This window comes from Pleurodeles waltl, chromosome 6 (genome assembly GCF_031143425.1).
Source record: "Pleurodeles waltl isolate 20211129_DDA chromosome 6, aPleWal1.hap1.20221129, whole genome shotgun sequence".
NCBI classification, from domain to species: Eukaryota; Metazoa; Chordata; class Amphibia; order Caudata; family Salamandridae; genus Pleurodeles; species Pleurodeles waltl.
In genome coordinates, this window is record NC_090445.1 from 887,584,699 (window position 1) to 887,597,706 (window position 13,008).

The 13,008-nt window shown below is 47.5% G+C and overlaps 1 protein-coding gene across 2 annotated transcripts in view; it reads left to right on the forward strand.

The window, feature by feature from the left end:
• Nucleotides 1–13,008, forward strand: part of EDRF1 (erythroid differentiation regulatory factor 1) — a 403,030-nt gene that overhangs the window by 237,333 nt on the left and 152,689 nt on the right. For both annotated transcript variants that reach the window (XM_069239693.1, XM_069239694.1), the window contains one exon: nucleotides 370–588. In XM_069239693.1, the coding sequence (XP_069095794.1) occupies nucleotides 370–588 (219 nt within the window). The remainder of the gene's footprint in view (nucleotides 1–369; nucleotides 589–13,008) is intronic.

Here is a 13,008-nt window from a genome sequence, read left to right on the forward strand (position 1 = left end):
TAAATTCACATATGTAAAAAGCCGTGATAAGCCAAGAAATTATGATCTGTTCTCTTAATCTGGGACATTGTCAAATGTAGGTATATTCGATTCCCTTATTACATTGTAAAGAAAATTATTTTCGGAGCTTTTATGGAAAAATAAATATGTGTTTAGGTTTTTGGAAACCTCTTATCTCAAATAAATCACAGAAAGGTCTTCACATTCTGAGTTTTAATTGTGGTTCAGTCCTACAGTGCTGCCTAGTTTGCAAGAGCATGGGATTCTAAACATTTTTTCATTATTATCCATTTGGTACTGAAAACGTATTGAAAGTTTGAGGACTAAACCAGCTGTTTTGCCACTTTTCTTTTCCTTTTCTGTAATTAGGATTTGCGTGGGCTACCGACCTATCCACTGATCTGGAATGCCAGCTTTCAGTTAGCTGCAAATGCTACGAAGCAGCTAATGAAATTCTGCTGATCAGCCATTTGAAAAATCAACATCCAGAACAGCATACGCAAGTGCTGAAAAGGCTTGGCAACATCAGAAATGAAATTGGAGTATTTTTCATGAACCAGGCTGCTACCATCCAGACAGAGCGAACAGGTTGGTATTTCCTATATTCCTGCTTCACTAGTTGACATCCACGTAGTTGTACAAAATGAGAATGTATAATGTGACTTAAGTAAAGAAACAAAAAACACCATTATAAAGTGAATATCCTCCATAGTTCCCTATTTCCTTTATTTATTACACAAAAATGAAGGACAGACAAAATTATGTAGATGTTCATTCTAGTTTAGATAGTTTAGAATTGTGTTACTGTTTGTTCAGCCAGAGCCTCCCAACTAGAATAGGTAGAGTTGTACAGTTCTGGGTAGATATGATGGCTCTATACAGTGTAGAATGCAGTGTCAGTAGCTTCACTCATCCATGACACTTGCAACCTAAATGTGAAAAACTCTTAGCTGTTCGTGGCTTCTGCAGCCACAGTTTTGTTTTTCCTAGTCACTTTCTTTCTTCCAGAACTATTTAAAATTGTCCTTCTGTCATGACAGTTATTGTAGCACAGGAGTTACATATCAAATGTTCTGGTTGTAAGGGGCTGTGATGAGAGGGAGAAAACATATTGCATAGGATGTTATTCCCCATGGACATACTCCGGGATACCAGTTCCTTTGATTGTCCTCCCCGCCTCTGTTCCTTGAACTGTCTGCATAGGAGGGGAATATACTTGGTAGCTCTCGCTGTGTTCACCTTCTCGCTTCCCTTAAACAGATATATGTTCTCCTCCCACCTTTCATACTTTCCCCCAGATCCTCGCTCTATCACCAACCAAACACATACCTGGTGTCTCATGTTGCTTTGCCAACTATCCTCTTTCTGCTCACACACCTAATACCTTCTGACCTATCTAGCCTTTCTGTATTATTCTTTTGACCAAAATAGAAAGCTTGGGACACCTGATGTCTTCTTTTACCAGTGTCATGGTCTCTGCCCATCATAAAACATAGTTATGATCGGACAGACTATTTGCCGTATTGGTATAACCTAGTGTTCGGTGGCATGTGTAGATGCAGATACACATGCTGTGCATAGTCCGCCGTCTGGTGTTGGGCTCGGAGTGTTACAAGTTGTTTTTCTTCGAAGAAGTCTTTTCGAGTCACGAGACCGAGGGACTCCTCCCACTTCGGTTCCATTGCGCATGGGCGTCGACTCCATCTTAGATTGTTTTCTTTCCGCCGTCGGGTTCGGACGTGTTCCTTTTCGCTCCGTGTTTCGGGTCGGAAAGTTAGTCAGAATCTCGGAAACTTCGTCGGTATTGTTTCGTTCGGTATCGGGGTAGTTAGAACAAATCGACACCGAATCTTGTAGAGCTTCGGTAGCCCTTCGGGGTGATTTCGATCATCCGTCGGGGCCTGGTCGGCCCGACCGCGTGCAACATCGAGACTGATGGAACGGACCCCGTTCCGATTCTGTCCTAAATGCCATAATAAATATCCTTATACGGATCAACATTTGGTCTGTAACTTGTGCCTGTCCCCCGAGCACAAGGAGGATACGTGCGCAGCCTGTCGCGCGTTTCGGTCGAGGAAAACGCTCAGAGACCGAAGAGCCAGGAGGTTGCAGATGGCGTCCACGCTGACAGGACAACAACGGTTCGAGGAGGAGGAAGAAGAATCTTTCTCCATCCACGAGTCGAATTCCGAAGAATTCGACGTCGAAGAACAACCAACCGTGAGTAAGATGTCGAAACAAAAATCACACGAAAAGACTGACAAAGCCCAGGGGACGCCACCGCCAACAGGCCATGGCTTAACCCGGAAAGTAGGTGACCGTCCAACGGCACTGAAAAAGGGCGAGCTGCTGTCGAAGTCATCCGACTCCGGTCGAGATACAGGCACGCAGCAATCTCGGGACCGAGAGAGTGACGCAGAAAAAATTCGGCACCGACACAGCGGCACCGAAGTTGGTCGGCACCGAGAGGGCACGACGCCGAAAAGACAAAAGATCTTGTCGGAGCCGAAAAAATCCAGGGACACGGTTTCGGTGCCGAAACGCCCGGTAACCGAACCGAAAACTGGTTCCTACTCAGAGGAACAGGGACTGTCCTCTCAACTAAAAAAACACAGATTTGAGGAGGAATTACAAACAATTGAGCCAGATCACACGCAAAAGCGGATCTTTATTCAAAAGGATACAGGGAAGATTAGCACTCTTCCCCCAATCAAAAGGAAAAGGAAACTTGACTTCCAGCAAGGAGACAAGCAACCACAAGCGAAGGTGGTAAAGAAGGTAACTCCACCACCCTCTCCACCACCATCAACTCATGTATCACCGGCACAAACTCCACCATTAACACACTCACCAGCTCATACCACAATGAGCCAGGATGATCAGGATGCATGGGACCTCTACGACGCTCCAGTTTCGGACAATAGCCCAGAGTCGTACCCAACTAAACCGTCACCACCTGAGGACAGTACATCATATGCACAGGTGGTAGCTAGGGCAGCCGAATTCCATAATGTCTCGCTACATTCGGAGCCTATTGAGGATGACTTCCTCTTTAACACCCTGTCCTCCACACATAGCCATTATCAAAGTCTTCCCATGCTTCCAGGAATGCTAAGGCACTCAAAACAAATATTTCAAGAGCCAGTTAAAAGCAGAGCCATAACTCCAAGGGTGGAGAAAAAATACAAGGCTCCGCCCACAGACCCTGTTTTTATTACATCACAACTGACACCAGACTCAGTAGTTGTGGGGGCAGCTCGTAAAAGAGCCAACTCGCATACATCAGGCGACGCACCACCTCCGGACAAGGAGAGCCACAAATTTGATGCAGCGGGAAAAAGGGTTGCAGTACAAGCGGCAAATCAGTGGCGCATCGCCAACTCGCAAGCACTCCTGGCGAGATACGACAGGGCTCATTGGGATGAGATGCAACATCTCATCGAACACCTCCCCAAAGAGTTCCAAAAACGAGCGCAACAGGTGGTGGAAGAGGGACAAAGTATCTCGAACAATCAGATACGGTCTTCCATAGATGCAGCGGATACAGCTGCAAGGACAATAAATACTGCAGTCACGATAAGGAGGCACACATGGCTGCGCACATCTGGGTTCAAACCCGAAATACAACAGGCTGTGCTCAATATGCCGTTTAATGAACAGCAATTGTTTGGGCCGGAGGTCGACACTGCAATTGAAAAATTAAAAAAGGACACCGATACAGCCAAAGCCATGGGCGCACTCTACTCCCCGCAGGGCAGAGGCACATTTAGCACATTTCGTAAAACAACTTTTAGGGGAGGGTTTCGAGGTCAACCCACAGAAACCAGCACCTCACAAACAAGACCACCTACCTACCAGGGACAATATCAAAGGGGAGGTTTTCGGGGACAATACAGAGGGGGCCAATTCCCAAGAAACCGGGGAAAATTTCAAGGTCCCAAAACCCCTCAAAATAAACAGTGACTCACAAGTCACACAACCCCTTCACACAACACCAGTGAGGGGAAGACTAAGCCAGTTCTACAAATCTTGGGAGGAAATAACAACAGACACTACCCTCCATTAGGAAAGGAAAGATCTTTCTGACATATGAATAGGAGAGGAACATCCTGGAAAAGCTTCATCATGCAAGGAAGGGAAAAACAGATGTGTGGAAAAGGGTCTGACAGTTCCAAATATAAGCACTTATGTTCAGGCTGCACCACTGTGTCATTTTCACGCATTCTACCCTTGTGGTCTGGGACAGGTTAAGCGAGCAACTAAATCTGCTCTCCTATCCCTCCCTATCTACACCTTTATGTTACAACTCTGTGTTCCCTCAAGCGTATGGACTGAAAGACTTTCAGAACTGGAAAGAGTCCAGGTATATTATGGTGAACTTTATGCTTACAAATGGGGTCCCCCAGTCTGTTGACAACATTAAGAAGCAGTATGGACTATCTGGTTTCATTCGTCAACGCAATGTCAAAATTGGACCCTTAAGAAAATTCTCTATCTTCGAGAACTCGCTGAATGACTCAACTCACAATAGCAACATAATGTGGTATACAATGCTGTAGCGGGATATAGAGGGAAAGCCTGAGCCAAAACAGAGTCAAAAGGGAGCTGGGGAGGAGCTCACTAATAGAGAATGGAAGAGGAAGAGGATCAGGAAAATAATACAAAGCTTTATAGGCAGTGTTAAGGGGAAAGAAGCGCAATGCAAGCTATTCACTTGTTGGTACCACTTCCCGGTAAGAGTAACGTTGTGGGTCTTGAGCAAGAGGGGTGACTGCTGGAGAAGTTGTAGTGCATCAAGCACTCTTACACATCTGCCCTGGCACGGCCTGAAATTGAATAGATACGAGGTGAAGGAGTCTTCACAGTTGGAACTTATGTTTCCAGCAGAGATCCCAAGGGAGTTAGGAGTGATCATTCTGGGCCCGCCATTTAAAGAGGAAAGGTCTTATATATGGCAGTGATGAAAGGAGCATACTCTGGCCCAAACCATGACAACTTTAGGCAAATCTTGCCCTGGTTGAAGGAGGAGGAGTGGTGGAATCAGACAATACTGACCCTGAGAGACTGGATGGCTAGAATTTGAATCATATTGGTCATGGAAAAATGACGCTCACGCAGGAGCATAGGGTCAAATTATTTGGAACGAACTGGGCAGCTTTCTTGAAGCTTTTGAAACTATAGCAAGAACACGCTTGTCATCGATACCTCTAAGTACTTTCATTGTTTCTGGGAGTATTTCACAATTTAGTCATGCTGGGTAGAGCATGGGGTCCAGCAGCTTGGAAAGTGTGTTTTTCTGATGGCAACCTGTGTAGACACAAGTAATTGAGTTACTGTTCACCTTCTGCTGTCCAATCTGCCTTGGGAGAGGAAAGTTTAGGGGGGAGTATGGATTTATGGACTCATCTGATTTTTCTGGGATTGGTACAAACATACTGCTTCTTCAGGTATTGCTTCCTCCCCCAACTTGAAAGTTGTAGGGAATGTAATGTAGAGAGCTAAAATGAGTAAAGTTCAGTCTTAAAGTACCACGTCTGATGAGGTGGGAGATCTTTTAGGGAACATGTAATGCAGACAGACAATATTGATTTAAATTTCAGAAACAAACCGCCCAAAGCAGTTGTTTAAATCTTAAATACAGAAATTCAAGATCCTTGTCTCCCTGCTCGTTCGTGCCACTGATGATTATTTCTGCCCTTGACCTCCATGCCTCATATTTCTGAAGTATGTGTTCGATGGCATCTGTCGCTGTAGATACACATGTTGTGCATAGCCCGCCATCTGGTGTTGGGTCGGAGTGTTACAAGTTGTTTTTCTTCGAAGAAGTCTTTCGAGTCACGGGACCGAGTGACTCCTCCTTTTGTCTCCATTGCGCATGGGCGTCGACTCCATCTTCGATTGTTTTCTTTCCGCCATCGGGTTCGGACGTGTTCCTGTCGCTCCGAGTTTCGGAACGGAAAGTTAGCTGTAGGAAGTTGGCTCTGTATGTGCTATTTCAAAGTAAGGAATAGCATGCACAGAGTCCAAGGGTTCCCCTTAGAGGTAAAATAGTGGTAAAAATAGATAATACTAATGCTCTATTTTGTGGTAGTGTGGTCGAGCAGTAGGCTTATCCAAGGAGTAGTGTTAAGCATTTGTTGTACATACACATAGACAATAAATGAGGTACACACACTCAGAGACAAATCCAGCCAATAGGTTTTGTTATAGAAAAATATCTTTTCTTAGTTTATTTTAAGAACCACAGGTTCAAATTTAACATGTAATATCTTGTTTGAAAGGTATTGCAGGTAAGTACATTAGGAACTTTGAATCATTTCAATTGCATGTATACTTTTCAAGTTATTCACAAATAGCTATTTCAAAAGTGGACACTTAGTGCAATTTTCACAGTTCCTGGGGGAGGTAAGTTTTTGTTAGTTTTACCAGGTAAGTAAGACACTTACAGGGTTCAGTTCTTGGTCCAAGGTAGCCCACCGTTGGGGGTTCAGAGCAACCCCAAAGTTACCACACCAGCAGCTCAGGGCCGGTCAGGTGCAGAGTTCAAAGTGGTGCCCAAAACGCATAGGCTATAATGGAGAGAAGGGGGTGCCCCGGTTCCGGTCTGCTTGCAGGTAAGTACCCGCGTCTTCGGAGGGCAGACCAGGGGGGTTTTGTAGGGCACCGGGGGGGGACACAAGCCCACACAGAAATTTCACCCTCAGCGGCGCGGGGGCGGCCGGGTGCAGTGTTAGAACAAGCGTCGGGTTCGCAATGTAAGTCAATGAGAGATCAAGGGATCTCTCCAGCGCTGCAGGCAGGCAAGGGGGGGCTTCCTCGGGGAAACCTCCACTTGGGCAAGGGAGAGGGACTCCTGGGGGTCACTTCTGCAGTGAAAGTCCGGTCCTTCAGGTCCTGGGGGCTGCGGGTGCAGGGTCTTTTCCAGGCGTCGGGACTTAGGTTTCAGAGAGTCGCGGTCAGGGGAAGCCTCGGGATTCCCTCTGCAGGCGGCGCTGTGGGGGCTCAGGGGGGACAGGTTTTGGTACTCACAGTCGTAGAGTAGTCCGGGGGTCCTCCCTGAGGTGTTGGTTCTCCACCAGCCGAGTCGGGGTCGCCGGGTGCAGTGTTGCAAGTCTCACGCTTCTTGCGGGGAGTTGCAGGGTTCTTTAAAGCTGCTTCTTGAAACAAAGTTGCAGTCTTTTTGGAGCAGGTCCGCTGTCCTCGGGAGTTTCTTGTCGTCGTCGAAGCAGGGCAGTCCTCAGAGGATTCAGAGGTCGCTGGTCCCTTTGGAAGGCGTCGCTGGAGCAGAGTTCTTTGGAAGGCAGGAGACAGGCCGGTGAGTTTCTGGAGCCAAGGCAGTTGTTGTCTTCTGGTCTTCCTCTGCAGGGGTTTTCACCTAGGCAGTCCTTCTTCTTGTTGTTGCAGGAATCTAGTTTTCTAGGGTTCAGGGTAGCCCTTAAATACTAAATTTAAGGGCGTGTTTAGGTCTGGGGGGTTAGTAGCCAATGGCTACTAGCCCTGAGGGTGGGTACACCCTCTTTGTGCCTCCTCCCAAGGGGAGGGGGTCACAATCCTAACCCTATTGGGGGAATCCTCCATCTGCAAGATGGAGGATTTCTAAAAGTTAGAGTCACCTCAGCTCAGGACACCTTAGGGGCTGTCCTGACTGGCCAGTGACTCCTCCTTGTTGCTTTCTTTGTTCCCTCCAGCCTTGCCGCCAAAAGTGGGGGCCGTGGCCGGAGGGGGCGGGCAACTCCACTAAGCTGGAGTGCCCTGCTGGGCTGTGACAAAGGGGTGAGCCTTTGAGGCTCACCGCCAGGTGTTACAGCTCCTGCCTGGGGGAGGTGTTAGCATCTCCACCCAGTGCAGGCTTTGTTACTGGCCTCAGAGTGACAAAGGCACTCTCCCCATGGGGCCAGCAACATGTCTCTAGTGTGGCAGGCTGCTAGAACTAGTCAGCCTACACAGACAGTCGGTTAAGTTTCAGGGGGCACCTCTAAGGTGCCCTCTGGGGTGTATTTTGCAATAAAATGTACACTGGCATCAGTGTGCATTTATTGTGCTGAGAAGTTTGATACCAAACTTCCCAGTTTTCAGTGTAGCCATTATGGTGCTGTGGAGTTCGTGTTTGACAAACTCCCAGACCATATACTCTTATGGCTACCCTGCACTTACAATGTCTAAGGTTTTGTTTAGACACTGTAGGGGTACCATGCTCATGCACTGGTACCCTCACCTATGGTATAGTGCACCCTGCCTTAGGGCTGTAAGGCCTGCTAGAGGGGTGGCTGACCTATACTTGCATAGGCAGTGAGAGGCTGGCATGGCACCCTGAGGGGAGTGCCATGTCGACTTACTCGTTTTGTTCTCACTAGCACACACAAGCTGGCAAGCAGTGTGTCTGTGCTGAGTGAGAGGTCTCCAGGGTGGCATAAGACATGCTGCAGCCCTTAGAGACCTTCCTTGGCATCAGGGCCCTTGGTACTAGAAGTACCAGTTACAAGGGACTTATCTGGATGCCAGGGTCTGCCAATTGTGGATACAAAAGTACAGGTTAGGGAAAGAACACTGGTGCTGGGGCCTGGTTAGCAGGCCTCAGCACACTTTCAATTGTAAACATAGCATCAGCAAAGGCAAAAAGTCAGGGGGCAACCATGCCAAGGAGGCATTTCCTTACATTAGCTAAATATCGGAAGATTACGTCGGTATTGTTGCGTTCGGGATCGGCTTAGATAGAATCGATACCGCATCAAATTTTGAAGAGCTCCGGTGCCCTTCGGGGTGTAGCTTTCGATCCCCCGTCGGGGCCTGGTCGGGCCGACCGCGTGTCACACGACACAGATGGAACGGACCCCGTTTCGTTTCTGTCCCAAATGCCACAACAAATACCCGTATTCAGACCAACATTTGGTCTGTAACCTGTGCCTGTCGCCTGAGCACAGTGAAGAGACTTGCGAGGCCTGTCGTGCGTTCCGGTCCCGAAAGACACTCCGTGACCGTCGAGCCAGAAGACTTCAGATGGCGTCCACGCCGACAGCACACCGAGAGTTCGAGTAACAAGAGGAGGAAGAAGCCTTCTCGATCCACAAATCGGACTCCGAGGAATTCGACGATCAAAGAACTGTAAGACAACACACAAGAAAAGTGACAAGGCCCAGGGGACGCCACTGCCACCAGGCCATGGCTCGACCCATAAATTCGGTGACGACCGTCGGCGCCGAAACAGTGCCGAGATCGTCCGACTCCGGTCGAGACACCGGCACGCAGCCTGCTCGGGACCGAGACAGTGCTGCTGAAAAAGATCGACGCCGAGATAGCGGTGCCGAAACGGCTCGACGCCGAGACAGTGGCACCGAGGAAGATCGACGCCGAGAGGTTTCGACTCCAAAAAAGAAAAAAGTCACCTCGGAGCCGAAAAAGAGTGCAGACAGGGTTTCGGTGCCAAAACGAGCCGCAACCGACCCAGTTACCGGTTCCTATTCAGAGGAGCAATCACTGTCCTCTCAGATGCGAAAGCATAGATTTGAGGAAGAGTTGCAATCCACCGAAGTGGACCATACGCAGAAACGTATTTTCATACAGGAAGGAACAGGGAAAATAAGCACCCTTCCCCCAATTAGGAGAAAAAGGAGACTGGAGTTTCAAACAGACCAAGCACCACAAACAAAAATGGTGAAAGAGGTAACTCCGCCACCCTCTCCTCCACCTGTAACTAACGTTTCACCAGCACAAACTCCATCACATTCCCCGGCTCACACCACCGCGAGCCAAGGTGACCAGGACCAAGACGCTTGGGACTTATACGACGCCCCAGTGTCGGACAACAGTCCTGAGGCGTATCCCACAAAGCCCTCACCACCAGAAGACAGCACGGCTTATTCACAAGTGGTGGCTAGAGCGGCAGAGTTCCACAACGTAAACCTCCACTCAGAACCAGTCGAGGATGACTTCTTATTCAACACCCTCTCCTCCACCCACAGCTCCTACCAAAGCTTGCCTATGCTCCCAGGAATGCTTCGGCACGCAAAGGAAATCTTCAAGGAGCCGGTCAAGAGTAGGGCAATAACACCAAGGGTGGAAAAGAAATATAAAGCACCTCCCACAGACCCTGTTTTCATCACCACACAGCTGCCACCAGATTCCGTCGTAGTAGGAGCAGCTCGCAAGAGAGCCAACTCCCACACATCTGGGGATGCACCACCCCCAGATAAAGAGAGCCGCAAGTTCGATGCAGCCGGAAAGAGAGTCGCAGTACAGGCTGCAAACCAGTGGCGCATCGCTAACTCCCAAGCACTACTTGCGCGCTATGACAGAGCCCATTGGGACGAGATGCAACACCTCATTGAGCATCTACCCAAGGAACTGCAAAAGAGGGCGAAGCAGGTGGTTGAGGAAGGACAGAACATATCTAATAATCAGATACGCTCCTCTATGGACGCTGCGAGAACAATTAACACATCTGTGACTATAAGAAGGCACGCATGGCTACGAACGTCTGGTTTTAAACCAGAGATACAGCAGGCAGTGCTCAATATGCCATTCAATGAAAAACAACTGTTCGGACCAGAGGTGGACACGGCAATTGAGAAACTGAAAAAGGACACTGACACTGCTAAAGCCATGGGCGCACTCTACTCCCCGCAGAGCAGAGGCACTTACAGCACCTTCCGCAAGACAACCTTTAGAGGGGGGTTTCGGGGTCAGGCCACACAAGCCAGCACCTCACAGACAACACCGTCCAGCTACCAGGGACAGTACCAGAGGGGAGGCTTTCGGGGCCAATACAGAGGACAATTCCCTAGGAATAGGGGAAAATTTCAAAGCCCCAAAACCCCTACAACCAAGCAGTGACTCACATGTCACTCATCCCCTCCACACAACACCAGTGGGGGGAAGAATAGGTCAGTATTACCAAGCATGGAGGAAATAACTACAGACACTTGGGTCTTAGCAATTATCCAACATGGTTATTGCATAGAATTTCTACAAATCCCTCCAAACATACCACCAAAAGCACAGAATTTATCAAAACAACATTCAGACCTTCTGGAAACAGAAGTTCAAGCATTATTGCAAAAGAACGCAATAGAACTAGTACCAGAAACACAAATAAACACAGGAGTTTATTCACTGTACTTCCTAATACCAAAAAAGGACAAAACACTGAGACCAATCCTAGACCTCAGAACACTAAACACCTACATCAAATCAGAACACTTTCACATGGTCACGCTACAAGAGGTGTTACCATTGCTAAAACAACAGGACTACATGACAACCTTAGATCTCAAAGACGCGTATTTCCACATACCAATACATCAGTCGCACAGGAAATACCTCAGGTTTGTATTCAAAGGAATACATTACCAATTCAAAGTATTGCCGTTTGGTTTAACAACCGCGCCAAGAGTCTTTACAAAATGTCTAGCAGTAGTGGCTGCACACATCAGAAGGCAGCAGATACACGTATTCCCGTATCTAGACGACTGGCTAATCAAGACCAACTCACTGACAAGGTGCTCACACCACACAAATCAGGTCATACAAAACCTCTACAAACTCGGTTTCACCATCAACTATGCAAAATCACACATTCTGCCGTGCAAAGTACAACAATACCTAGGAGCCATAATAGACACAACAAAAGGATTAGCCACTCCAAGTCCACAGAGAATTCAAAATTTCAACAAGATCATACAACGCATGTACCCAACACAGAGAATACAAGGAAAAATGATATTACAACTCCTAGGCATGGTGTCCTCATGCATAGCCATTGTCCCGATGCAAGACTGCACATGAGGCCCTTACAACAGTGCCTAGCATCACAATGGTAACAAGCACAGGGTCACCTTCTAGATCTGGTGTTGATAGACCGCCAAACATACCTCTCGCTTCTATGGTGGAACAGTATAAATTTAAACAAAGGGCGGCCTTTCCAAGACCCAGTGCCACAATACGTAATAACAACAGATGCTTCCATGACGGGGTGGGGAGCACACCTCGATCAACACAGCATACAAGGACAATGGGACGTACATCAAACAAAACTGCACATAAATCACCTGGAACTGCTAGCAGTTTTTCAAGCACTAAAAGTATTCCAACCAATCATAACTCACAAGTACATTCTTGTCAAAACAGACAACATGACAACAATGTATTATCTAAACAAACAGGGGGGGACACACTCACCGCAGCTGAGCCTTCTAGCACAAAAGATATGGCGCTGGGCAATTCACAACCACGTTCGCCTAATAGCACAGTTTATTCCGGGGATCCAGAATCAACTTGCAGACAATCTCTCTCGAGATCACCAACAGGTCCACGAATGGGAAATTCACCCCCAAATTCTAAACACTTACTTCAAACTTTGGGGAACACCTCAAATAGACTTATTTGCAACAAAGGAGAACGCAAAATGCCAAAACTTCGCATCCAGATACCCACACAGGCAGTCTCAAGGCAATGCCCTATGGATGAACTGGTCAGGGATATTTGCGTACGCTTTTCCCCCTCTCCCTCTCCTTCCATATCTAGTAAACAAATTGAGTCAAAACAAACTCAAACTCATACTGATAGCATCAACATGGGCAAGGCAACCTTGGTACACAACACTGCTAGACCTATCAGTAGTACCCCACGTCAAGTTGCCCAACAGGCCAGATCTGTTAACACAACACAAACAACAGATCAGGCATCCAAACCCAGCATCGCTGAATCTAGCAATCTGGCTCCTGAAATCCTAGAATTCGGACACTTAAACCTCACACAAGAATGTATGGAAGTCATAAAGCAAGCTAGAAGACCATCCACTAGACACTGCTATGCAAGCAAATGGAAAAGGTTTGTTTGCTACTGCCATCAGAATCAAATTCAACCATTACACGCATCTCCAAAGGATGTAGTGGGCTACTTACTACACTTACAAAAATCGAACCTGGCCTTCTCTTCCATTAAAATACACCTCGCAGCAATATCTGCATACCTGCAGATTACCCATTCCACTTCACTATTTAGGATACCTGT